Source organism: Pelodiscus sinensis, chromosome 27 (genome assembly GCF_049634645.1).
Source record: "Pelodiscus sinensis isolate JC-2024 chromosome 27, ASM4963464v1, whole genome shotgun sequence".
Classification (NCBI taxonomy): Eukaryota; Metazoa; Chordata; order Testudines; family Trionychidae; genus Pelodiscus; species Pelodiscus sinensis.
In genome coordinates, this window is record NC_134737.1 from 15,899,147 (window position 1) to 15,925,455 (window position 26,309).

Genomic DNA, 26,309 nt, shown 5'->3' on the forward strand with positions numbered 1-26,309 from the left:
AGTTTTCCTGGTTGTGCCCAGAGTGGCCACCAGGGCTCCCTGGGAAGGGCTAGAGGCCCCCTATTTCGAATTAAGTGTCTACACAGCACTTAATTTGAAATAGCTATTTCGAATTTGGTGTTACTCCTCGTAGAACGAGATTTACCAAATTCGAATTAAGCGCTCCGCTATTTCGAATTTATTTCAAAATAGTGTTTTGCATGTATAGACGCTATTGAAGTTAATTTGAAAGAAGGGCTGTTATTTCGGATTAACTTTGCAGTGTAGACACACCCTCACACTCCCCATGGCTGGGGCTGGCCAAAGCCAGTGTCAGGGCATTTCCCGTTAAAAGCGTTTCTAGGACTAAAGGACGGGTTGAGAAGCTTCACCGTCTGCCCCCAGATCCCTCAGCAGGAAGAGGAAAGGGGTCACAGGCTGCAGTGTCCTGTAACCAAAGGGCCTGGAGGGCCAGCGTGGCAGCCGGTCTGGAGAAGGAAAGAGCAGACAGGAGAGAGGCTAAGGAGACGGAGATGCACTGGGACGTAATGGGCCTTCTCAGGTGGCAAAGCTAAGTGCAGCAGACCCTGCTTGATCTGCAGGTCCAAAAATCTGATTTTTTTTTTTTCTTTTCCCCCCTTTGCAGTCCTCTGAGCACTCCCCGGTGGCATCGCCGGCTGAGTTCCTGCCCCTCCCATTTCGTGCCATGGGACAGCCAGGAGAACCACAGCTCCACATACGCTGGCCTGAGAGCCGTGGCTGGGGTGTGTGTCGCACTGACGGGGCAGAGATGTTTGCTGTCTTTCCAGTTGCAAAGTCCTGTTGTGACTTTGTGTAACGTTTGCATTGCTTTCCTGCGGGGCTTTGCACGTTTCTGCCGCACAAAGTGCCATTTTTAGAGAGTAAAATTGTGTCTAGGTTGGCAGCAGCCAGTAATCCAAGCGCCTGGTGCTTGTAACCCTGCACTGTTCCAGCAGCACCTGACCTCCAGCACAGCACACCTCCGTGGCTCTTCCAGAGTTTCACTGCTGCTGCCCCACACTGCTCACTTGCAGCGGCCACTCCCCTGCCCTGGCAGCAGCTTCCCCTGCAGCCTCCCAGCTGCTATTTGGGACCCAACAGGCAGCTAGAACTAGGGATGTAAATAGCTGTTAAAATAGTTAACTGGTGAAATGATTAAAATATGCTGTTTAATTAGCACAGGCTGGCTAGGCCCAGGGCCCTGCCTTCCCCCCACGGGCTGCTCCACCAGGGGTAGGGCCCTGCCTTCCCCCCACGGGCTGCTCCACCAGGGGTAGGGCCCTGCCTTCCCCCCACGGGCTGCTCCACCAGGGGTAGGGCCCTGCCTGCTGGCCCAGCACAGATGGGACTGGAGTCCTGTAGGCTCGATGCCACCCTGCCTGCTGCCCCAACATGGTCTAGCTAGCTGGCCTGATGCAGCCCGGGCTGCTCTGGACCTCCAGCTGGCTACCCAGGAAGCCTTCTGGGGAGCCTAATGCTTCCCAGGTAACCCGTTAACCTTTTTCAGCCCTCGCTAGAGCCACTGCGAACCTTTACAGCTGAGCTGTCCTGTCGAGCAAACCCTGCTCATGGCCATTCTGCCTCCAGGAGCCTTGCACCAACTCAGTCGGCAGCTCAGGCTCTCCTGGCAGCTCTCGGGATGCCACGTGTGCAGCTTCATGTGGGCAGGAGAGTTCCCTAGAGTCACTGTTGGCATTTCAGTACCACCAGTGAATCTGCCAGCCCCTCACTTGCATGACAACCACCCCCACTGGATTTCCCACCTCCCACATGGTTTCCCACTGCCTCGGCGCTCTAGCATGCCAGCTGCCAGCAGACGATTGCCACCTGCTTTGCCATTGTCAGTGCAGCCCTCATTCCAGATTTGAGCTCAGCCCATGGATCCAGGGTCAGGGGGCACTGTGCAGCCCCCATTGCATTACAGTGGAGCGTCATCCCTCTGCCTGCCCCTCACGCCCAGGAGCAGCACTCCGTCTGCCGCCGCCCCCAGAATGCCCGGCAGCCTTGAACTGACTTTCCTTATTTCCACCACACACTGTCCTCAGAGAGATCCTCAGGTTGCTTATTAAAGACAGGCCGATCCTGCAGCCTGTCTCCAGTGCTCACAGGAGAGGTGCAGAGCAAGGCGGGCCCATGCTGGTGCCAGAGATTGTCTGCCGAGAAGTGCTGCGTGGGGCTGTGGGATTTAACAGCGGTGAAGCTTATGGGCTGCAGACAGCATTGGGAGATAGGGAACTTGGTGCTGAGCTCCTCTGCAGCACAGTGATAAGCTCTCTGAGGCTCACACCAGGCAGCAGCGCAGGGCTGGTACCCAGGGCTCTGCCCTTTCCATTGGCACAAGTACTCCTGGGGGGTGAACTGGGCAGCGGTACAAGCAGCCAGCATGTGTGTCATTGATGAGACATGTGTTGGCCACAGTTTGTGTTGCAAGCATGACTTGAGTGTGCCGCTGCTTCCGTGCCTCTGTGGCTGCTCAGAGCTTCCCCCAGTGAAATGGACAAGTGCCTGACCAGCCCCCTGCCTGCTACTCGATCTGGCTTGAGGCAGGGTGTGGGGGTAAGAGGCACCTGATGACAGCACTGGCAGTACCGGCAGTAAGAAGCCCTGCAATGGCCGCTTGAACAGGCAGGAGTTAGTGTGACAGTCCGGGCCGGTTTGGGCACCGCTGAGGGCGTCTGCTCAGGGCGAATTGCTCAAATTCAGGGCTCCTTACAGCCCCAAGACTGGAGACCTTCCCAAACAGGCCACACACCAGTCCCACAGAGCACTCCAGCTGCCTGCTTTAAGCCTCACGAGCAAAATCCCTCTGACACCCCAGCAATATCTGTGCCCCAGATGGCTCTGGGCCTCATACACAGGAGGGGGGTCTTAGAACCCAATCCCACCTACCCCGAACAAGTTCTGTCCGGTTCCAAGAAACCAGCCACAGATCTCTGGTCAATTTACCCGCTGGACCTTACCCACAAATCACACTGAGCCAATCCTTTAGCATCTAACATCTAGAGGTTTATTGCTACAAGAAAGAAAAGCAGGAGAGTGAGGTTGTTAAAGTATCATACGATACGTACATCGAATCTCCCAGGTCTCGATGCAGGCTTTAGCAGAGATGTTATAGCTGCTGGTTTAGAAGTCCTTGTTGTACATCCTAGGTTAGGACGGGTCCACAGTTCTTTCCAGCTCTTCGATCCCTGCACTGCTGTCTTTGGGATGAAGTGCTGAGCTGAGCACAAAATGGAGACGGCCACATGGCCAATTTATACGTCCTTCCTGGTCTCTTCTTGGCTGCAGCAGGTCACCTGGCCAGCAGCCTATCCCTGTGTTCCCTGCTGGTAGCTCTTAGGTGTCAGGCTTCATTCCCGAGGTGTGTCCTTGGCCCATTGAGTGCTATTATCCCACAGAGCCTCACTCATTAGCATGTCCATAGGCTGAGCTCTGCCCATTGCTCAACCACATGCAGAGAAATACTCAGTATCCACACAAAGTACATGCTTACAACTTCACACACAGACATTATACAATCACATGAATAGCGTACACAGGATTAGCAGACAGTAAGCTTCTATTCAACACCTCACATGGTCCCCTTTTATACCATTTTTGGGGCCAACACCCCCACCTATGGGTGCAGCAGTGATCTGGCTGCTTCCCCCAAATTCGGTAACATGACAGTCAGGCACTCATGCCTGAAGATATGGGGCTACAGTGGCTGGGAGCAATGCCAGATAACCAACCTTTCCAGATATTTAGATGTTGGATAACTAAACTTTTACTGTACTTCACACAACACACAGTCAACCTGTGGAACTCCTTGCTGGAAGATGTTGTGAAGGCCAGGACTTTAGCGGGATTTAAGAACAAGCTAGATAGGTACATGGAGCATAGGTCCATCAATGATTAGCCAGGCTGGGCAGGGGTGAAGTCCTTAGCCTCTTTGTCAGAAGCTGGGAATGAGTGACGGGAGGGATCGCTTGATAATTACCTTTTCTGTTCATTGCCTCTGGGGCACCTGACTTTGACCACTGTCAGAAGGTCTGGCCCAGTATGGCCATTCTTATGTTCACTGTTTGTCCCAATCTGGGACTAGGGGCACCTGTGTTGAATTCCCCACCCTGCCACAGATTCCCTGTGGAACCCTGGGCAAGTCCCTTAGTCTCTGTGGGCCTCTGTGCAATAGAACTGCCATCCCTGCCTCCTCGGGGTGTTGGGAGGGGTTGTGTGCTATGCTGTGGATGCGTAGATGTTGGGGGCAGAGGGAAACAGGATTGTGGAGGTGCTAAGCGTGTTTAGTGGAGGGAAAAGGTCCCAGTTTGCTCAGCCTGCGTGTGTTTGCCGGGGCCGGGAACGTAGTGGGTGTTAAGAAAGGTGTTGCTGCACTTATGGAAAATGAGCGCTGGGAGCTGCATGCTGAGCAGTATGGGGGTGGGCTGAGGAGCCGGCACTAGCTCGGCTCCCGGTTTATGCGGGGTTTCCAGGCAAAGGGGGGAGCCAAGTGCTGGGACAGACCCAGTGAGACCCACTGTACTGCAAAGAGGAAGCGGGTGCAGCGTGAGCGACCTGGCAACCGTCTCAAGTGCAGTCATGAGACCAGGACTGGGCCCGTTGCATCTCGCCAGTAATCGTAGGGGTGGAGCCGGGCTGCACGGGGCTGATCTCTCCTGGTTGCAGTGGAGGGACACAGGGGAGCAGGTGTGAGTCACATCTCTAGGGTTCTGTTCCCTTTGGTTTGCACATGGGTGGCAGACTGACCTGCTGGAAACTTGCTTTGAAACACTTGATCTTCTGAAACCTAAAATAGTGTTGTCCTGGCCCTTTAATTGGGAACTTTCAAAGCACTTCCCAAACAATCATTGAGAGGATGGATTCATCTTGTAGCATTGTCGATCTTCGTATCCTCTCTTTTGCATGGGGGAAATTGAGGCTCAGATAGTGGCAGTGTCTTGCCTAAATTGCCCAGCATGTCGTGGGCAGAGCTGGGAATGAAACCCACAAGTCCCGATTTCCCAGTTCCTTGCTTTAAAGGGACAGAATCAATTTGAAATCTAGTCAATTAAATGCCAAACGTTAAAAGTGCTTCCACGCCTGCTCTGTTTTTGTGGCTTTACTACTGGGTGGTTTCAGTGATTTAGTGCCTCTGTTGCGGCCTGAAGGCCCCCACGGCAAGCGAAACTGATTAAAGCCCTGCCCCGACACACATCCGAGCCGGGTAACGACGCCATGCCCATGAGAACGGTCAAGTTGTGCATGTCTGTAAACAGCGGCAGGGCCTGCCCAAGCCAACGTTACACACACAGGGCAGGCAAATGCCCAGTTCTTAGGGACGTAAGAGACTAGTCTGCTACCCGATAAGCCTAGGCCTTGACTACTCGCATTCCCCCTTGGGATGTTAAATGTCGATTCATCAGCTAATCGGGAATTTCTGTGGCTCTTGTACATTTCAAAGGGAGGGGCACGGGGTCCCCACTGTGCCTCTGCCTCCTTTGTTCCCCCCAGCACCATCTCCTGCTCCCTGCCCCCCACACTTGGAGCCTCCTGTTAGAGGCAGCAGGGCGGGGGGCGTCCCTAAGTCTTTAACCACACACCCTGCCTCTGTGTGCAGGGTGGGAGCAGGAGCTGGTGCTGGGGGAAGCTGGCTTAAAAGCTGGTTCCTCCCCCAGCACCATCTCCGTGGGCTGCTGGACCCAGCATGATTAGGGACTGAGCAATCCCAGCTCAGTCCTGGCTCGTGCCGGGCCTGGGACCTACCGTCACTGCAGCTCTGCATTTTAAATGTAGTAAGAGCCAGGCTGGCTGCTACACTTAAACTGCAGAGCCACAGCGGGGGTTAACTTCCCTTCTTGTGGTTGACAGAATTTGTATCGACAACATAATTAGCAAACTGCCTGCTTCTTAACGGCCCCAGTTGTTCTGTTTAACTTTCCGGGTAAAGGGCGCTCTTGCTACAGCCGCAGGTGAAGAACGTTTCCAGTGGCAGTGATTGTTCCTTTGATAGGGGTTGTTTGACCTCAGCACCTTCCTGCCTTCTTTGGATCCATGTTACTGCTGATCCAAGCTGAGGCCAAGCCTGTCTGCAGTACAGACACTCCTTGCCTTTTATGTAGGGCAGGGATGTAGCTCTGATTCCCCTTTTGCATCTTTCTCTTCCAGATACTCCATGGTCCACCTTGATGCTCTCTGGAAAATGGAGCTGGCAGAAGGAGGTAGGGGCTGGAACATGCCTGGCAAAGCAGCTTGCTTCCTGGAGTGCTAACAAAACTACTGACACTCACCTCCTTGCTCTCTGGGGCTTCTCACCACCCGGTCCTGCTGGGCCAGCTCACCTGGTCTCCCCCAGCTGAGGCACAGAGCTGAGACCACCACCACCCTGAGGAGCAATATAGATGCTGAAATGCTTCAGCTCCAAGGAAAATGCAGTTTTGGGCCCAGTTTCCTGGGAACCACTCCCCAGATGGGATCAGAACCCCAAGTGAATCATTCTGGCAAGCCCCCTTTAACAATGAAAGGAGGATGTAGACACTGGGGCTGTCTAGACTGCATCCCTTTTCCGTAAAAGGGATGCAAATTAGACATATCGCACTTGCAAATGAAGCGGGGATTTAAATCCCCCCCGCTTCATTAGCATACAAATGGCTGCCCCTTTATTCCGGCTCAGAGCTTTGCCGGAAAAAAGCGCCAGTCTAGATGCAGATCTTTCAGAAAATAAAGCCTTTTCTGAAAGATCCCTTATCCCTCATTCTGGATAAGGGATCTTTCAGAAAAGGCTTTATTTTCTGAAAGATCCGCGTCTAGACTGGCGCTTTTTTCCGGCAAAGCTCTGAGCCGGAATAAAGGGGCAGCCATTTTTATGCTAATGAAGCGGGGGGGATTTAAATCCCCGCTTCATTTGCAATTGCGATGTGTCTAATTTGCATCCCTTTTACGGAAAAGGGATGCAGTCTAGACACAGCCCTGGTGTCTCTGGTTATCCTCTTGGGTGTGTCCTGCCAGCCAAAGACCAAGACCCTGAAAACTTTGTATCTTAAATACCTTTCCTTTTAGGCAGGAATTCTGTGGTTCACATTCTCACCTTTCATGGAAAATTACCTGGTTAGGCCTTCCCAGTTGGGGTGGTCACATGTCTTCCTAAAACCAACCACTGTTTAGACTTGGAAGACAAAGGAACTTGTTCACAGGTGGTTGCCCAGATGTTGAGAGAAACACCCTTGACAGCTTTCGTTTTCCCATTTAAAACCACAAACCAGGGGTCTCCAACCTTTCTAACCACAAGACGCTTTTTCAGTTTGGGCTCGTCTACATTGGCCCCTTTTCCGGAAGGGGCATGTTAATTTCAGCAATCATAATAGGGAAATTCGCGGGGGATTTAAATATCCCCCGCGGCATTTAAATAAAAATGTCCGCCGCTTTTTTCCGGCTTTTAGAAAAGCCGGAAAAAAGCGGCGGACATTTTTATTTAAATGCCGCGGGGGATATTTAAATCCCCCGCGGATTTCCCTATTACGATCGCTGAAATTAACATGCCCCTTCCGGAAAAGGGGCCAATGTAGACGTAGCCTTTAAGTGCAATGTAAGATCTACCCCAAACCCAAATCCCCTTGCCTGGCTTCCTTCCCGCCCCTTCTTTGAAGCCCTGCCCCTGCTCCATCCCTTTGCCGAGGTCTCACCCTGTCACCCTGCTCACTCCATCCTCACTCACTTGCACCAGGCTGGGGTAGGGGGTTGGGGTGCAGGCTCTGGTCTTGGGCCAAGGGGAGAGGCTCTGAGATTAGCCCAGGGTGGGAGATTGGGGTCCAGGAGGAGTTTCGGGGTGCAAGGTCTGGGAAGGAGTTTGGGTGCAGGGGGGCTCATGTCTGGGGCAGGAGGTTGGGTGTAGGAGGTGGTCCAGGGCTGGGACAGGGGTTCAGGAAGCAGGCTCTGGCTGGGTACTGTTTAATTGAGATGGCTTCCAGGTGGTGGAGCAGTGGGGTTAAGGCAGGCTTGGCCTGGCCCTGCACCACTCCTGAAAGCAACTGGAATGTACAGCCATGGCGCCATGTGCTGCCCCTCGTCTACAGGCACTGAGCCCACAGCTTCTAGGGGCCACGGTTCCCCATTATTGATCACTGGGAGCTGCAGGAGCAGTGTCTGCAGCCTAGCACAGCATGTGGAGACGCCCTGCTCTGCCTCTGCAGGGACATGCCAGGAGCAGCAATTCCCACAGGGATAATGACTCCAGCCACAACAGGTTGGGCATTTGAGAACTCGCTGCTCCCAGAATTCCATGGAAGCAGGAGAGAGAAGTGACAATGATGAAATGCACAGACCAGTCGCACACTAAAAATAACCCACTTTGCAAGCAGTACAAGTAGTAACAACAACCCACGTGTGTGTTGGGTCCGGAGATGAGAGGGAAGGACAGTGCGTGTTTGTGAGAGTGACAGAGCTTTGCACTGCCAAGCCCCCTCCATCCCCTTCTCGCTGTGGGGGAGGAAGGACACCCTGACATCAGCACCTCCCCTCTTCTCCCTCCCACGCCCTGCACAGCGAGGAGGAGGCTCCCAAGGGGCAGCTCCGAGGCAGAGGGCAGGAGCAGCATGACACTGGGTGGAGGGGCAACTGAAGTGCCAACACTTGATAGCTTCCAAACCAGTCAGGATCACCTGTCAGAGGCTCCAAGATCTACTGGTAGATCCCAGTGTACTGGTTGGTGACCGCTGCCATTCTAGACCCCAGATTTCTAACTTTACATACAAGAATGATGCAGACATCAAAATCAGATACACCGATCCAGCAGACTGACGTTGATTGACAGGTTACATGAGGTGTTTTGTCCGAAGCATCTTTGAGTTATGCATATTGGTATCCATACGTCAATATCATAAAGTGTGGGGGGCTGGGCATCACACAATGGTCAGCCCAGCCCCGTGTCCTGTCTTCCAACAGTAGCCAGTGCCAGGTGCCTCAGGGGCTGTACAGAACAGGGTCATTATTGAGTGATCCATGCAGCTTGGGCAATCAGGGTGAGGGACCCCAGAGCATGGAGTTGTGGCCCATCCTCCACGAGCTCCTCAAACTCCTTTTGTGGACCAGGCTTATAGTCGTGGTCTTCACACCCTCCCCCGACAACAAGTACCACACTCGGATTGTGTTGAGGAAAGACTTTTGTTTGTTTTAAGCCTGCTGCATATTCATTTAATTGGGTGACCCCTGGTTCTTCTGTGATGTGGAGGGGTGAGGAACATTTTCTTACTCACGTTCTTCACACCAGTCAGGGTTTTATATACCTCTCTCAGATCCCTCTGTACCTGTCTCTTTTCCAAGCTAAGAAGTCCCAGGCCTGTAACCTCCCGTGTGGACGTTGCCGCGCTCTGCACCTTTGCAGTTCTAATGCGTTTCCGAGATGGGGCGACCCGAACTGCGTGCACTGCTCCAAGTGTGGGCTTAGCATGTGTCTCTACAGTGGCGCTGCCTTATTCTCTGCCCCGCTCCTAGTGGCTCCTCCCCTGCTGTTTGCTTTTCGGACTGCTGCTGCACAGTGAGTGGCTCTTTTCAGCGATCTAGCTACAATGGCTCCCAAGATCTCTCTTGAGTGCTAGCTGCCCCTTTAGATCCCATCGCTTGCTGTGGCTAGCTGGGACGATGGTTTCCAACATACATTGCTTTGCATTATTAACATTGCATTTCAGAGGCCATTTTGTTTTCCCGCCAGTTGGTGAGAACTAGTCATTTTGTACCCTCTGCCGTGGCTTTACCACCTCACTGCTTACCCCTTTCTGTGGATCATTTCTCGATCTGTTGAATAGGGTTGATCCCAAAACAGGACCTGGAGGCACCTCTGCATTCTGAAAACTGACCATTTATTCCTACCCTTTGATTCCTGTCTTTTAGCCAGTTACCAGTCCATGAGAGGAGCTTCCCTCTTATCCCATGACAGCTCACTTAAGAGCTTTTGGTGAGGGACCTTGTCAAGGGCTTTCTGGAAATCTAAGTACACTTTATGCACTGGATCCCCTTTGGCTAGATGTTTTTGACCCTCCCATCAAGTGAATTCTAGTAGACTGGTGAGGCACGATTTCCCTTTACAGAACCCAGGTTGACTCTGTCCCTAACGTCTCTGTGTCTAATTCTCTGTGTCTAATTCAGCTCTTTGCTATAGTTTCACCCTGTTAATAATGGGTTGATGCTGCTTTCCAGGTATAACATTGATCACAGATGAGCAGTTTGACTTTGGCCTGTCTTCTCCATCAGACAGGTAAGACTGAAGGGCCAGACCCTCTGCTGCTGTCAGTCACGCTCGTTTCAGTGAAGCCAGCAGCTGAAGATAAAGCTTCCTGCCTGGGCACTGAAGGGCCCTCCGGGTTCTGACCCCGCCCATGGTGCTGAGTGAAAGCCCGCTGGGCGAGCAGGGATGTCAGATGGATATTGCGTCATTGAATAGTCGTGTAACCACATCCCATTTGGGCAGTTACACAGCTATTCGATAGTCCCTGGAGGCAGCTAGTGCGCTCCTGCCCCACTCCCGGGGCGCCCCCTGCAATCCCACACTGGCAGTGGCAGGGGGAGCTGATCCATGAGGGAAGACCATCTAAAACAGGGGTCTCCAAACTTTTCAGCCCGAGGGCCGCATTAACTATCAAACAGCAGTTCGGGGGCCGCTTTCACGACGGGGAATTTCAGTTGCCTATTGCGCCCTCTGTCGCAGCGCGGCCGGTACTCTGACCATGCACTCCCTCCAGTGCTGAAGGGGAGGGAAAGGGGGGCCCGGGCCCACCCTCACTCACGGGCCCCAGCCCAGGGCCCTAAGGACACGGAACCAGCTGGCTCCGGTCCGGCTGACGGGGCTCCTGCCGTAACTCGTCAGCCCGCCAACTCTAACGAGTTCTGCCCTGGGCTGCTTCCTTTCCCTCCTCGTGTGACCCTCTACCTCCCCCCACCGTGGGGCGGTCACCTTTGATTCGTCCGTCAGGCTGACGGTCGTATATCCAGACGCCCACCCCTCCCGCCGGGGCTGGTCCTGCCGTCTGGGTGGCCGTCGGGTCTGGACTCCTGAGAAGGGGGGGGGCTTTTCCCCCTGCTCTCCCCTTCCTCTGCACGCTGTCCTCCCCTCCTGCTTGCCACCGCTCACTCCTTCCCCCCCCTGGGCGGAAGGGGTCACCTTTTTAAAGTTCCCGCCGGGGTTCACGTTCCCCCGCACGTTGCCGGGCGGGCGTTACCACCACCGCCCATCCTGCCCCCTGATTGGCCGGCTGCCCTGTCAGTCTGGGCGGGGGAACGCCGCCCGTGCTAACCCCCGCCCCCTGCGCCGTTTGCCGCCGCGCGGCCGCTTGTCAGCGGAGCGGCCTGCTTCTCCTGCCCCAGCGCGGCGTGAGTACACGCCACACACCCCTGACAGGGCCCCCCCCCCGCGGCAAGAAGGGCCTGTTCAGCGGCGCCCCAGGGACGGGCGGGGGTTGCCTCGTCACACCGGCACGCGGAAGGCAGGGCCAGACAAAAAGGTCTCCACGGGCCGGATGAGAGGGCCTCACGGGCCGCATCCGGCCCGCGGGCCGTAGTTTGGAGACCCCTGATCTAAAATAAGGATGTTAACTAGCAGTTCATTGACTTGTCGAGCAGTTGATGGGATTTCTGTCGACCAGTCGATAGGCACTTCCGCATTCCTCCTTTGAAATGTGCAAGAGCCCCTGCGGAAATGCCGCACTGGAGCCCGGGACCAGCTGTGCGGTGCTGCCACTTTCAAGTACCCCCCGTCCCCCCTTTGTTCCCTCTATCTGATAGAGACAGGAAGGGGGGAATCGACTAGTCGACTGACTATCCGGTAACCAAAAGCTTATCAGATACTCAACTAGTCGACTAGTCCTTAACATCCCTAGTTTAAAAACCAGCTCCCCTTGTGGACCAGCTGCCACTTCACGCTGCTGCCTCTGATACAGAAGCAGCAATGCGGGGTGGCAGCAGCCCGTCCATGGAGGGGTCTGAGCTTCCTGCAGACAGAGGCTGTTTCTCTGTCCATGGCGAGCTCAGGCCCACCGTGGACAGAGGCTGTTTTGTGGCAGCCTCCTCTGCTCTTCCCCTCTGCTCCTCCCCTCCTACAGAGGCAGCAGCATGGGGCAGGTGGGTCTATGGTGCCGGCATTTGCAGAGAGCTGGTTCGCCACATGTATCCGCTCCTGCCTGCCCCCCTCTCCATGTCTCCCGCCTCGCTGTATGTGCACCAGGCATCAGGGCTTGTGGCTCTGGGGCCTGCCATGGGAGGGGCTTGTGTGCTTCTGCTTTAGCTTGCCCCGTCCCTTGTGCCACGGCCAGACATGGTGAGCTTGAGCCGCCAGCATCCCTCGCAGCCAGCTGCTCTCCTGGGCTCTGACCCTGCCAAATGAATCCTCGCGGGGCCGCTGTGGGCGAACCGTTACTGGTGCCACTCCAGAGCCATAAAGTCCCAGCAGGTTTGCTCCTGCCAGGTGGCTCAGCCAACTCCCACCGGGCTCCAGTGAGTAACCGAGATCAGCTGGAGAGATGAGATGGGCCCTGCGGCCCTGGGCACTTGCCTGTGTGAGCGCTGGTAACTGTGCTTTGTCCCCGCAGCCGGGAGGAGGCGCCCACCGAGCAGGCCCGGCCCGTGGCGCACAGGCTCGACCTGCACGGGCTGCAGCAGGAGGGCGTGGGCTGCAGCAGAGACCACCTGGCCCGCTGGAGCCCGCTGAGTGCTGAGAAGCTGGAGGAGATCATGCAGGAAGCCAACCGGCTGGCTGTGCAGCTGGAGAGGTGCAGCCTGCGGGAGAAGGAGAAGGCCGGTGCCGACTCGGCACTGAGTCCAGCGGGCGAGTCTCTTGCACCCGTGCGGCTCTTGCACAAGGAGCGGGCGAGCCCGCGGAGCCCCCGGCGCGAGACCTTCGTGGTGAAGAACAGCCCGGTCAGGGCTCTCCTGCCCACCGTGGAGCCAGGGATGCGCCTCACCCCAGGGAGAAGCCCCGCCCTGTGCGCCAGGGCAGCGCCAACACCCCCCCACCTCCGGCACAGGCTGGGCAGTCGCTCCGCCGGCGGCGATCGGCTCCATAAGAAACCTGCCCCCAGCAAGGCGCCTGCAGTGTCCCCCACAAAGAGACCGCAGAGCAGCAAAAAGGTAGCTGGGCTGCTGAGAGGCCTGCCAGCTCCAGGGGTGGGGGGAGTCTGGAATCCAGCCCCCCGTCTTTCCTCTGACCCCTGAATCTCCTGGTGTGCTGCAGCTACTCCACCACCCTGCTGGGGCCTGCTCAGTGTTCCCTGTACCTGACTTTGGCCCAGCCCTTCTCGGGGGGAGGCTTCCTGTGTGTCCAAGGCAAGCCAGGGCCCTGTCTCGGCTTTCCCTCCTGTAGACGAAAGCAGCTGCTGGCATGAGATGCCCATCTCTCGTGCCCGCGGGAGGTGGCTGCCTCTCTGTGGCCCATGAACTGACTCCGCCTGTTACCCTGTCAGTTTTCAGACTGGTGAGCTTTGGGGTTCTGGGCTCCAGGGAGAATCAGGTGGGCTGGCCTCCGTTTTTCAGCACTGTGACCTCACTTCACCCTCTCTGCACTAGCTGAGCCACCAGGACCTGCCCCAGAGCCGAGGAGCGAAGGGCCCCAGGCCATCTCCTACCCGGCCCCGCCCTGCAGAGGAGCCCTCCTCTCCCGCGGGGAGAGCAGAGCCCCAACAGGAAGCAAGTGCAGGTAACTGCTTCTGAACAGACAGCGGAGCCTATTTTAAGAGGGATAAGGGATCTTTCAGAAAAGGCTTTATTTTCCGAAAGATCCCCGTCTAGACTGGCGCTTTTCTCCGGCAAAGCTCCGAGCTGGAAAAAAGCGGCAGCCATTTTTATGCAAATGAAGCGGGGGAGATTTAAATCCCCGCTTCATTTGCAATTGCGCTGTGTCTAATTTGCATCCCTTTTCCGGAAAAGGGTTAAAATCTAGACGTAGCCGATGGGTTTTTATGTTTGGAAAATAATTGTGGGCCAAGTGGGGTGGGCTGGCTGGAGTCAGACTGGCCTCCTGCATGGACAAGCTCCAGAGAAGTGCTGCTAATCCATCAGGACCAGGAACCAGGTCCCTCCAGCAGCCCAACAAATCAGCCCTGGATGTCGCTGGCCACTGCACAGTAGCTGATTTGAACCTGGGAGCTCCGTGCAGGAGCCGCTACAGCGTGAGCTATAGAGGCAGGTGGCGCCTGGCTTAGGCTGTAGCGCTCCCTTGCTCTTATCTCGCGCTGTGAGCGGCTCAATGTCCCTACACAGCCAGGTTTCACAGCTCTCCCAGAGGTGAGGATCGGCCAGGCCTCATGGTGACCTTGGCTTGTGGCTGCAGAGGAGGGGAGGGGATGCAGAACTGGCCCCCAGTCACTGTTCCCTGCAGCCGCTGGAGAGAGCGGCTGCCCAGTGAGGAGCTGGCAGCAGGAGTTGCAGCGGCAGGATCAGGTCAAATGTGTTCAGGCCTCAAAGGTCCCTTGGCCAGCAGCCCATTCTCAGGGAGACGTGTGTGGAGCCCAGGTCAGGATCAGCAGCCGGGGACAGTAACAGCAGGACCACAGGGGGCTGCAGGGAGGGGGGCTAGGGAAGAGTAATGGTAGAGCTGGGGAGTGAGGAGCAGCCGAGCCCCCCCAGGGGATTAGAGCGGGGTGATGGTGGGGCCCACCAGTAGGGCTGTGTAGAGACCTGCCTGAACTCCGCTCTGACGGCTCCTTTCCTTTCTGCTCTGTTAGGCCAGGTGAAGGCCTGTGGGGGCAGCGCTCCCCAGCTTCCAGCCAGCGCCCGGCCTGCCCATGGGACACGTGCCTCCCAGGCCCTGAGCCACCGCCCGGTGCCCAGCGCCATCCCCCGGCCGGCTGGCCACATCGCCGCCCGGAGCAGGTCTGGAGCGCCCGGGAGGCCCAGCCAGCTGCAGCCTGCAGGCCACAGCTCAGCCGGCCGGAGAGGGCTGCCGAGCGCAGCCGGGCAGAGAGGTGAGAGCCTGGGGGCGCAGGCAAAGCGCATTGCTCACCGGGCACGGGGGCTGTGCAGCCCCATCTCACAGCACCACGTGAGGGCTGGCCGGGTTTCAGTTGGGCCACAGCAGCTCTTCCCTGGGTAGGTAGTGTCTCCTCCAAGCCAGCCCCTTGTGCAGCTGGAGCTGCCTGCAGACTGGAACGGCCAGAGGAGCACGGGCCTCCCTGGCTGGAGCTATCTGGGCACACGCGGCGCTTGCTCCGCTCTCCCTCCCCGCCACAAGGGAGGGGTCCACGCTGGTGGCTCGTCCCAGAAGCCCGTAGGGTTCCGCTCCGTGGCCCTGGAGTTGGATCTCTGGAGCAGTGACTCTACCCGCCAGTGCGTCCTGCTGACTTTTTCCTTTGCCCCCAGGCCCCCAGCGGACAGCCCCTCCAGGCAGCAGGCTGCAGCCACCCCGCAAGGTGACCTTGCCCAGCTCTCTGAAGTAAAGCTGTATTGGTGCACGAGCTGTTTGGGAGCAGAGCCGCTGGTCGGAGCAGCCTCGCCAGTGCCGCATGTGGGTTCCTTCCTAAACAGCATGGACACATCAGGAGTGAAGCTGCCTTGACTGTGGGGCAGCCCCTCTGCCCTGTGCCCAGCCCTGTGTAGGATTCCTGTGACAGGAGCTGCCCATCCCCATGGCCTCTTTCCTCCTCGGGCCTGGGGCTCCCCTTTAGAAATCACTTGAGCTTTGGCACAGGACCTGCAGCAGGACTGGACAGTGACTCTAGAAAACCTGGATCCATGTCATCTCAGCACATGGGCTTTAGGCTCTAATCCTGCCCCAGTATCTGCCCATATCTGCTAACCCCACGTCCACGCAGCCTGCCCCACTCCGCTTCCTGCTGTGACACCAAACTGGACCAAAGCAGCTTGAGACCAGATGCTTCGAGACCCTGATCCTCCTTGTGCTGGCAGAACCGTCTACCCATGGGCTGTTGTGGTGCTGTGCCTGGACATCCCCAGCAGCATGTGCCTGCTTGAAAGATGCAGGAGAACCTGAACCACCCGTTTGTGAGCTCTGGAGGGAAGGCTCTTTGGTGTTTCGAGTGAGAAATGTCCTGTATCGGGACGGAGCAGGTTGCTGGACCATACTGGCTTTGCCTGGTCCACCAGGACAGGTGCACCAGTTGGGGCTTAGCAGTTCTGGACAGAGTGGCCCAGAAAAGGGGCTTCCCTGCAAGATCCGGATCCAGTCTGATTCTGAAAGGCGGCTGCAGTGCCTTGGGGAGTTGTAGTTCAGGTGCCTTGTGCCTGTCTGTCAGGGTTGGGCTCCTTCCTCTCACTGCATCTCCCATGGTGCACCCTGGGAAGGGGAGCTGGTACCTCCCAGTCTGTGCACCAAGCTCCCTGCTTGGATTCCAGCTCTGCTCTGGCCCTGTGCCATGATGGAGATGCCCACAGGCCTTATTGAGAGGGGAGGCCACAGAGCATGATGGGAAAATATCTCCAAGAGTGACATTACAGCTGGCAAATGTACAGAGAAGGGCACCAAAAGTGAGTTGCTTCTGCCAGGGAGAGCAACATGCCTGGGACAGTCCCACTTGGACAAAAGACGGGGGGGGGGAGGCATGGCGAGGGGGGAAGAATGAACAGGGAAGTGTTCTTTTCCCTGCACATCATGTCACTGAGTGATCCCCGGATCTCGTGTTGCCAGGCTAGGGGTTTTCAGCCTAGCCAAAAGAAGCATCTCGTCACACAACACCCAGCCAGCCTGTGGCGCTCTGCCAGGAGCTGTTGTGAGGGCCAAAGTGTCCAACATAAAGCCGAGATGTTCTTGGAGGGTAGGCCCAGCAAGATGGGGCGGGATGCAGCCCCACACTGTCTCCCTAGCCCGCTTGAGAATTGCCCAGGTCTGGTCACTCTGAACCTGTCACTGCCCGCTGCTGGGAGACGGCGCTGGCCAAGCCGGCCCTTTGGCCTTTATGTTCTTAGCTTTGCCCAGCAGCCCAGGCAAGAGAAACAAAGGGGAGCATGGAACACCTGAACTACAGCCCCCAGGAGGCACTGCCGCTGCATCAGAACCACGCCAGGGTCAGGGTTTTCAACAAAAACGGGACAATCTTTGGACATTAGCGGTGCCTCAAAATTCCTTCAGGTGAGAGCCACACTGTGGCGGAAGGCTGGGGAGTGGTGGTAAGGCCCTGGGCAGCTGCCCTGCTGTCAACCCTGGGGCAGGCCCTGGCACCGGGCACTAGGGCTCTGAGCAGCCAGTCATGGTGGGCAAGTTAGGGGTTTCCACAGCAGCCCTGGCTCCTGCCATGCAGTTGAACCGCAACCTGCCAGTCTGGCTTCAGGCTGAGCCAAGAGCCCAAATGGTGCCTCCCCCTGGCCAGTGAGCAGTGCAGTGGGAATGGCCCTGTGTCCGAGGGGGCCAGGCAGGCTGCATGGCAGGGCCCCAGGCTCTGGGGAGGGAGGATGCCAGCAGCAGCCCAGCACAAAGGGAGAAGCCCAGCTGTTTGAAAAACCCCTCTCCCTCGTGTTCCACTGGGGGGGGGGTGACACCCCTCCTATCCACAAGTGCTGGCGTGAAATGCTGTGAACCCAGCCCCCTAGGAGTGGTGTGAAAAGCCGCATGGCCGGTGAAACTAGCCCTTGTGGAAGGGGCTGGCTCTCTTCAATACATTCTCTTTTTAGACAAACCTGGTGGCTGCTGGTCTCCTGCTAGGCTGGGGGGTGCCCAAAGCTGGGGAGAGGCCAGGAGCCAAGCAGAGGCCTGCCCCCTGCCAGCCTGTTATGGGTGCTGGGTCCCTTTCCCTTGTCGGGGAGCCCTCTGCAGGCCCTATGGGCAGCAGGGCAAAGTGGCCCACAGATCGGCTCAGCTGCAGCCCAGTTCCCAGGCAGGGCACCACAAACCCAGCATGGAACCAGCCACAGGCTGGGCCTGACCCACCCCCCTGCCCCTCTGGGCACAGCCAAGATCAGCACCCCGGCAAAGTGAGGCAGGTGCATCACTCCCTGGCCTGTGGTGGGGCCTGGCCAGTCCTACGGCACAGGGCAGTGCCCCCATGAGGTGAGCAGGCTGCCCAGCGCTGGGTGCCTATAGCCAGCAGTCAGGCCCTGCCACAGCAGCCAGGGTCAAGCCATGTGCCCTGGGGTCAGTCCTGAGGTCGATTTTGTTCAACAGCTTCATTAGTGGGTTGGATGGTGGGTTGATTTGCACCCTCAGCACATTAGTGGATGACACTAAGCTAGGGGAGAGGCAGATACACTGGAGGGCAGGGGCAGGGTCCAGAGTGACCTGGACACATTGGAGGATTGGGCCACAAGAAATCTGATGAGGTTCAACAAGGACAAGTGCAGAGTTCTGCCCTTGGGGCGGAAGAATCCCAAGTATTGTTACAGGCTGGGGACCGACTGGCTAAGCAGCAGTTTGGCTGAAAAGGACCTGGGGTTACAGCGGATGAGAAGCTGGACATGAGTCAACAGTGAGTCCTTGTAGCCAAGAAGGCTAATGGCAGATTAGGTGCATTAGGAGGAGCGTTGCCAAGTAGATCTAGGGAAGTGATTCCCCTTTATTCAGCACTGGGGAGGCCACATCTGGGGTATTGTGTCCAGTTTGGGCCCCCCCACTGCAGAAAGGACGTGGACGCATTGGAGAGTTCAGAAGGCAACAGAAATGCTGAGGGGACTGCAGCACGTGGCCTGCAAGGAGAGGCTGAGGGATTTGGGCTTGTTTAGTCTGTAGAAGGGTGAGGGGGAGCTTGATAGCAACCTTCAAGCCAGGCTGTTCTCAGTGCTGGCAGGTGACAGACCAAGGAGTGATGGTCTCTAGTTACAGTGGGGGGGGGGGGTCCAGGTTGGATATTAGGGAAAACGATTTCCCTAGGAGGGGGTCCCTGGGGGGGTGGGGGTGGAATCGCCACACCCGTAGGCATTTCCAAAGCCCGGCCTGACTTAGTTGGGGTTGGTCTAGAGGTCTCGTCCCGCCCTAAGCTGTGATTGTAGCTGCCTGGTCAAACCCACTGAGGAGCAAGTGAGATATTCCCACCTCTTCCCCATAGGTGTGGCCCTGCGATAAGTGATTCTGCCACCCCCCATTGGAGGGCCCATGCCCCTGCTGAGCCCCCGACCAAGACCTTCATGGGGTAGCCTTCGGTGCCAGCCATGGACGCATTCTCACCAGGAGCTGCCAGCAACCTGATGCCACAGCAAATGCCCAGCAGCTTCGGGGGTGTGCTGTGTACTGGGCTGTGTGGGGCAGAAGGGCTGTGAGCCTGCCCACAGCAACTTGCGCCCTCTGGGCCACCCCCTCGCCAGGCTGTGGTGCACCCAACACCCAGGGAAAGGAGGCACAACCAGGCTGGGTCTTTAAATAAAAAAAGCGTCCAGCAGGCGCCATCAAATTAACAATTACACCAGCGTCAATAGCAGACCCAGGACACGCCCCCCCCCCCCCCCCCCCTGCAGCACTCCAGGCCTCTGTACACAGAAAAATGCATGTTCCAAAGTCCTGGGGCAGGGCCGGGCTGGGCCAGTGCAGGAGCTGAGCGGGTGGGGGTCTAGGTGTGGCAGGGCCCTGGCCTGGTGGCACGAGCGCCCCTCGCTCACACTCCCCATTGTAGCAAGTGCTGTACAAAATAGCAACTGTGCCAGGACACCCACAGGGGTCTTGCCTCCCCCCCACTTCTGGTGCTGCTAATGGGGGCCCGGCCGCCCTCCCAGCATAGCCAGCACTAAGGGCTTGAGCCTATAGCAGCCTTGGGCATCTCTCCTGCCTCCCAGAGTGGGTGCAGAACATGGCTGCCCCAGCCCCCGGGGTGCCCTGTGATGCTGCCCAGACATGCTGGAGGCCATGGGCCAGCTGAAGACGCAGACAAGCTCAGCCTTGCACTGGGGCCAGCCCAGCCCAGCCCAGCTCCTTCCCACATGTAGTCATGCGGAGAGCCCCGGAGTCTGCCAGGCAGCCCAGTCCTGGGTGGTTTTAAGGCTGCAAAGGGAATACCCCCAGCAGGGCCGTGGGCTCACTCCAGGCCGGGGGGGGGGGCAATAGGAGCAACCAGCAGCAATGGAGTCAGTGCTCATCCGTCAGCAGCCACCGGCCCACTGCTAGGTCCATTGGCAGCGCCACGCGGTGCCCTCCGGCGAGCCGTGTGCAGAGCAGTGGTCAGCGGGGCTCAGCGCATTCGCCAGAAGCCCAGCAGCTCTTCCCGTCCATCCGTGGGGCTGGCCCTGCCCTGCTCAGCACCAGCCCGCAGGGGTCTGCATTGAGCACAAAAACCTGAGGGGTGGAGAAGGCACATTGGGTCCTCCCGCTCCTGTTGGAGGGCCTGTGGGGGCACCTGTGCAGCTTGTGCCCTCAGTGGCAGGCCCCACTGGCAGCTGGTCCCTGGGATGGCGGGTCCCCGTCAGCTGGCGCTTGATCCCTGGGGCAGGGGCCCTCAGATGGAAGTCTCGTCACTCCTGCTCAGTGACACACCGAGAAGGGGGGGAACAAACACACGGATGTATGGTCATGAGCAGACAGGCCCCCAGCAGGCTGGCCAGGTGGGCGGCAGAGCCATGTTAATGGAGGAAATTAAAGAACAGAAATCTGGGTGGTTGGAGGTGGGAGACAGAGGAGAGAAGGTGGTTAGTGCGAGAGTGGTGAAGGAAGCAGAGGAGTTAGAGCAGGACAGCGCCCCGGCAGAACCCCCCCAACCGCCTCCCCACAGCCCCAGACGTCCGGGTCAAGCCCCAGGCCAGCTGCTCATTCTCAGCACGTAGTCATGGAACTGGGGGGCTCGCCCTGGCGGGGGAGGTGGGATCCAGGCCCAGAATGTGGACCTGGTGGACCAAGGCAAGGGGGGAGATGCCTGGGGGCACAGGGCCCCTGCCAGCTCCTGTGCCAATGAGGCTGATGCTGGTGCCAGGGAGGGGAAGGAGAGGCCGTGGTGACAAGGGAGCATCTCATTGGGGCACAGGGCCTTGCCAGGAGCATGATGGGAATGGCAGCAGGTTCAGCTGTGGGCACCTACTCGGAGCCGGAGGAGTCCTCATCCGCTGTGCCGGCCTTGATGCTCATGGTGATGGGCGTCACCCCATTGAGCTGCTCCTGCAGTGTCTGGCGGGGCCGTGGCAGCACCCTGCCCCCCTGGCTCCCCTCGCTGCCTGTTGAGGAGCCACGTGACGCCACCATGCCCGGGGAGGGGGCAGACGGCTCGCTGGCCATATGCCGAAGGCTGTTCTCGCTGATGGGGGGGAGGCGCTGCTTCTTCAGGATCCCTGCAGGGGGAGAGGGCGGGGCGGTGAGGCAGGAGGGGGGCCCAGGCAGCTTGGAGCGGCTGGGAGAGAAAGGGTGGGGGCCAGCCGGGGCGAGGGGTGAGGGGCACCTTCCCAGATGCTTTCCTGGGCCTAGTGCCACACTGCGGGCAGGAGCAGAGCCGGCCCGTCCAGCCTGGCCTCCCAGACCCTGCAGCTGGTGTGCAGGGCTGCAGCACGGGTCGGCCTGCTCTGCCAGCCCGCGCCCATCCACCAGCGCTGGGATCTCCACGTACCTTTCTGAGGCTGGGCGGCAGGGTGGGGCAGTGACATCAGCATATTCTTGTCCGGGGCGTCCCCATTCTCCCTGACTGTCTCCTCTGCATGGCCCAGCCGCACCTGCCCTGTGGCTGGCTCCACCCTCAGCTTCTCGGGACCCGCATGCCCATCGCTCTCGCTGGCCGTGGTCACGAACTCCCCGGGCCAGTAGGGCTTGCCGTGGCTTGGCAGGTTCTCTGCTGCAGGAGAGCACAGGGAGCTGAGCCGGGGACTCCCTGGCTGTCTACACTGGCGGGTTCTTGCGCAAGAACACGCCCACGCTGCCATGTGCTTTTGCGCAAAAGCTCTTACGCTCTCCCCATTTTAGCCAGAGGGCTTTCTGGCCCAGGAAACCCTGCCCGCGTGCACACTGCCCTCGTGCGCAGGAGAGCCTACACCTGTTAGAAAAGAGCGGCGCTCTTGCACGAGAAGCCCTCTCTCCCCACGCCGTGTGCAAGAGCCCCCCAGTGTAGATAGCCCCTGAGTCCCACCTCCCTACCACCCAGGGCTGCTCCTGCTCACCACAGGCAGGCACTAGGGGAGGGGCAAGAGAAGACAGGTATCAGGTGGCAGGGAGGCCAGGTGCCGAGGGGAGAAGGGGGGGGGCAGACACCTGGCAGGCGGCAGGCAGCAGGGCAGGGGAGCCCAGGTGCCCGATAGGTGACAGGAGCCTCTCACAGCTGCAATATCCCTGCCCCAAGGTTTCTAGAAAGCCAGGGCAGGGGTGCACTGCCCAGCCAGCCCAGAACAGGGCTCCCAGGTGCTGACCCACCAGCCCTGGCCTTACCTCTGGCCATGCAGTGCGGCGGCAGCGTCTCACTGGAGAGGCCCAGCAGGTTGTCCCAGCAGGGTCCGCCCGGGAACTCCTCTTCGCTCTCCGAGGAATGGGTGGAGGCATAGGACCCGCTCTGGTCGTCCTCCAGGGACAGGTCGCTGTCCGAGTCCGTGTCGTGCTCTGGGGCAGGGACAGAGGACTCAGCACAGTGCCAGGCGACTGACCCAGCAGGGCCACCTCCCTGGCAGAGGGCAGCACCCCTCACCATTAGGCTGATCCGGGGCCTCCAGGAAGAGGGAACTGGGATCCGTCTGTCCGCTGACCTGGCAGCTCTTCTGCCCTGACTCCTCCCTGCAAAACAGCCAGGACACTGGAGCCATGCGGGGTCTGGCCACACGGCCCTAGGCTGGGGGGGGAAGCCTTGGGCTGGCGGTACCTGAGCACAAAGGGCATGTAGCTGTGCTGGCTCTTGCCCGAGTGGGTGGTGCTGTGCAGGGAGCCCGTGGATGCCCCAAAGGGCATGTGGTAAAGCCGGCCAGCCACGTAGGTGTTGTTGCAGCTGTAGGCCTGGATTTGGGGAGCAGAAAACGGGGGGGGCTATGGTGAGCCACTACTTCTTCTGACACTGCCCACTCAGCCTGCTGTTCTTCCCCGACACCTCTGCCCTGGGGTCCCCATCTCTGCCGGTGCCCCTCAGTCCCAGCCCGCAGCCCCTGCTCGTCCAGCCCTGGGGTCCCCATCTCTGCCGGTGCCCCTCAGTCCCAACCCGCAGCCCCTGCTCGTCCAGCCCTGGGGTCCCCATCTCTGGCGGTGCCCATAGGTTAACCAGTTACCCAGTAAGCATTAGAGTTACCAGCTTACAGGTTAACCCGCGCTGCCCCAAGCCCCCCAGCGAGCAGGACCCCCTGTGGCGTGCCCCGCTGCACCCTTGAGCCCTGCCCCACCGATGCTCGGCTCTTGCAGTGGTTGGACAAGGCCATTGTAAGCGTTTCAGCAGCTAAATGCCCGCTGGGGAGCCCAGCCGGGGGGCAGGGAGGCTGCCGGGCCAGGCACTCACCGCGGTCAGGGTGGACTTGGTGGTGAGCGCAGGGTCTGTGCTGTGCCGCTTGCTGCAGCCGAACTGCAGGGCCTTCCTCACGTCCTTGTTGAAGACGATGCAAGTGAAAAAGATGAAGGGGCCCTGGGGGAAGGCCAAAGGCAGGTCAGAGCCCAGCTGGCGGGGGACGGGGGGCGTCCATGAGCCAGGCCATGGGAATGTGGCCGGGCCAGCTCTCGGCTCCGGGGCCTCGCAGGGCCGCAGGGCCAGCCCCGCCCCATGGCCCCCGGCGCAGGTGAGGAAAGGCCCTGCCGTACCTGGAGGCAGTTGCAGCCCGCAAAGAGGTAGTGGAAGAGGATGGCGTCGCTGTTGACGGAGAGCAGGGCCAGCAGCCACGTGGCACTGACCAGCAGCAGCACCAGGAAAGCTGCCCGCAGCCCCAGCCTGCACCAGAAGAAGGGTAAGGCCTGGCCAGAGCCAGGGAGCGCTCCCCACACCGTCCCAACCCCTCCCTGCCTGCCCCCTCCCCGCTCACCTCGCACCCCCCCACAGCCTCCCCCCCACCCTCCAGCATACGGGCAGGGGGCAGGGCTCGTTCTCCCAGCACAACCGCTGCCCTGAAAACATCCCCAGGCTCCTGGAGCAGGGCGCTGGGCGGTCAGACTCACACAGGGCCCTTCTTCTCGAAGCCCCGCTCCTGGGCCAGGCAGGCAGCTTTGGTGGCCAGGATGTGGAGGAAGACGCTGGTCTGTGGGGGAGAGGGGGGGTCAGCAATGGGCAGCAGTCCCCGCCCCCCCGCCTGCCCATGTGGCCCTAGCACAGAGACCAAGGTGCCCTGGCAGGACCCCAGCCCAGCAGAGCAGGGCTGTGCCTAGGGGACGGGGAGCTGTGCAGGCACAAGCCACACAGCGGTTCCTGGGCTCACAGCCCTGGTCAGGCTGGGCTGGGCCAATTCCCAAGAACCCACAGAGGAGCTCAGGCCCTGAAGTATGCCAGGAGGAGTGTGGAGATCAGCAGGCCTGCATGGCCCGGGCCCGCCCTTCCTGGCTACCCCTAACAGGGGACCTCAGCAAGGAAACTGAAGTACTGAGCGGCAAAGGGGCTTGTCCAAGGTCAAACCGAAAGTCAGTGGCAGGACAGGGAAGAGCACCGAGGAATCCTGGCTCTCAGCCCCTTGCTCTAACCATTAGACCACACTTCCCCCCCAAGCAGGGCTAGAACCCAGTAGCCCTGACTCCTAGCCCATGCTGCTGTTGGTCTTTGATCCTCCCAATGTCTTTCCAGCCCTGTGCACTACTCAGCCTCCGAGAGCCCCGTTGCTCCTTACGCACCGAGCCAGCGGCAGCGATGGGCCCAGCAAAGCTCCAAAGCAGCGTGTCATAGATGGAGAGCCAGCAGAAGTCAGGGTTCCCGTAGCCCTCGGGGTCCAGCCCCACGGCCAGCCCTGGGAAGAGAGAGCTACACCGCTCATTGTGTTCCACACTAGCACGGTTCAGAGGAGCCAGCAATCCAGGACCCAGGCCCGTGTCTCCACCGAACGGCGACCAGCCCAGCCCCTGCGGTGCCCAAGTTAAACCCTGTAGCAGAAGGGCGAGGACCGGCTCCCAGTGTCAATCACACCCAGAACACCCGTATCCCCAGCGGCGTGGTGACGTCGTGGCGTGCGCCTCCGAGCCAGGAGGGCAGGGCGGGGCCCCAAGCACGTGTGACGCCCCAGGGGAGCAGGAGCCCAGCAGGGAGGCTCACCCGTGATGAAGGCTGGCACCCCCCAGCCCAGCATGTAGTAGAAGCGCATGGGGCTGTGGTCGATGTCCCGCACCTCGGTCAGCATGCGGTAGAGGTGCAGCGCCTCCAGCAGGAGCCAGGAGAAGGTGCCCATGTAGAAGAAGTGCAGCAGGATGGCAATGACCGTACAGGCAAACTAGGAGAGAGCAGGGCGTTAGGGGAGCCAGGAAAGGCCTCTCGGGGTGTCCCGGTTACCGCGTGCCCCACAGGCTCTGCATGCACACTACAGGGCTCCATGCACAGGGCCCAGCCCTGCCCACGCAGCACGCCACGGGGAGCCCCTCCCTGCCCCCCTGGCTCACGGGGGCATCGGCCTGGTTGATGCCCAGCAGGAAGACGAGCTCGGCGAGGAAGAGGGCAGAGGCGGCGTTCTTGCGGATGCTGTGCTGGTTGGCGCGCAGGCTCCGCAGGCCGGCCAGCACCAGGCAGGTGAGCAGGAGGCTGCCCAGCGTCACGGCCACGCAGGCGTAGGTGATGGTCTGCAGCGGCAGGATCTCCCCGTTCTGTGGGGCAAAGGGGGTCTCAGTGGGCAGGGGCCAGCCACTGCAGGCCCCGCACCCCAGCCGGCTCTTGGCTCAGAGAGCCCACAGCCCGCCCGCTCCCACTGGCGATCCTCCCCCTCGCCCATGGTCCCACCCCCCTTTCACCCCGAGGCCTTGCCCATGGCTCCGCCCCGTGTAAGCGGGTTCCCCCTGTGATCCTGTGCCTGAGGCTCCACCCCCTGCTGGGGGCCCCGCCCCACCCACCCACCTCTCTCCGAGAGACGTCCATCAGCACGGCGAAGCTGGTCATGTGGCCACACTGGCAGGTGACGTGGCTTTGGTTCCGGAAGAGCAGCTCGCAGCCCCGGGCCGACCAGCCGCCCGCCCCACCAGGCCTGTGGAGCATGAGAGCCAGTCAGGGGGGCGCTGTCAGCCCAGGACCCAAAGAACCCCTCCTCCGGAGGCTGGCGGAGGGTACTCACAGCAAGGAGTGGTTCCAGAAAACGCAGACGGGCTTGGAGCGCTCCTCCGTCTCCAGCAGCCGGAACTGCACCGTGACAGGCGTGTCCAGAGCCCGCGGCGCCCGGTGCTGCTCGTCGTGCACGCTCAGGCTCACTACCGGCGTGTTGATGACAGGCCGCTTGGGCACCCTGCGGGGACAGCCTGGCCAGTCACCCAGCGCCAGCGTCCCACGCTCCTTGGCTGCAGCAACTGGACCTCCCCCGCCACCTGCCCCCTCCCCATCACCTGGCTCCCGCTCCTCCGCACCCTCCCTGCCCCCTGCCCCCTG

At 59.4% G+C, this 26,309-nt stretch overlaps 2 protein-coding genes across 8 annotated transcripts in view; one reads left to right on the plus strand and one right to left on the minus strand.

Annotated features, from left to right (window-relative positions):
- Positions 1 to 19,687, plus strand: part of LOC112546788 (proline/serine-rich coiled-coil protein 1) — a 61,037-nt gene extending 41,350 nt beyond the window's left edge. For 3 of the 6 annotated variants that reach the window (XM_075910448.1, XM_075910445.1, XM_075910444.1), the window contains 6 exons: positions 6,145 to 6,197; positions 10,168 to 10,225; positions 12,552 to 13,089; positions 13,525 to 13,654; positions 14,682 to 14,921; positions 15,316 to 19,687. In XM_075910448.1, the coding sequence (XP_075766563.1) occupies positions 6,152 to 6,197; positions 10,168 to 10,225; positions 12,552 to 13,089; positions 13,525 to 13,654; positions 14,682 to 14,921; positions 15,316 to 15,392 (1,089 nt within the window). In that variant the 5' untranslated portion in view covers positions 6,145 to 6,151 and the 3' untranslated portion in view covers positions 15,393 to 19,687. Of the gene's footprint in view, positions 1 to 625; positions 744 to 6,144; positions 6,198 to 10,167; positions 10,226 to 12,551; positions 13,090 to 13,524; positions 13,655 to 14,681; positions 14,922 to 15,315 lie in introns of all 6 variants that reach the window. The other 3 variants (XM_075910446.1, XM_075910447.1, XR_012897913.1) reach the window with 2 other exon arrangements.
- The window catches only part of CELSR2 (cadherin EGF LAG seven-pass G-type receptor 2), an 88,790-nt gene continuing 82,161 nt past the window's right edge, over positions 19,681 to 26,309 (minus strand). Inside the window, exons 22-35 of one of the 2 annotated variants that reach the window (XM_075910443.1) lie at positions 26,002 to 26,169; positions 25,788 to 25,914; positions 25,340 to 25,540; positions 24,999 to 25,173; positions 24,584 to 24,696; positions 23,921 to 24,000; positions 23,570 to 23,696; positions 23,274 to 23,396; positions 22,653 to 22,783; positions 22,482 to 22,567; positions 22,229 to 22,396; positions 21,420 to 21,641; positions 20,901 to 21,147; positions 19,681 to 20,346 (exon numbers count right to left, since the gene is read on the minus strand). In XM_075910443.1, the coding sequence (XP_075766558.1) occupies positions 20,325 to 20,346; positions 20,901 to 21,147; positions 21,420 to 21,641; positions 22,229 to 22,396; positions 22,482 to 22,567; positions 22,653 to 22,783; positions 23,274 to 23,396; positions 23,570 to 23,696; positions 23,921 to 24,000; positions 24,584 to 24,696; positions 24,999 to 25,173; positions 25,340 to 25,540; positions 25,788 to 25,914; positions 26,002 to 26,169 (1,990 nt within the window). In that variant the 3' untranslated portion in view covers positions 19,681 to 20,324. The remainder of the gene's footprint in view (positions 20,347 to 20,900; positions 21,148 to 21,419; positions 21,642 to 22,228; positions 22,397 to 22,481; positions 22,568 to 22,652; positions 22,784 to 23,273; positions 23,397 to 23,569; positions 23,697 to 23,920; positions 24,001 to 24,583; positions 24,697 to 24,998; positions 25,174 to 25,339; positions 25,541 to 25,787; positions 25,915 to 26,001; positions 26,170 to 26,309) is intronic. The other variant, XM_075910442.1, reaches the window with a different exon arrangement.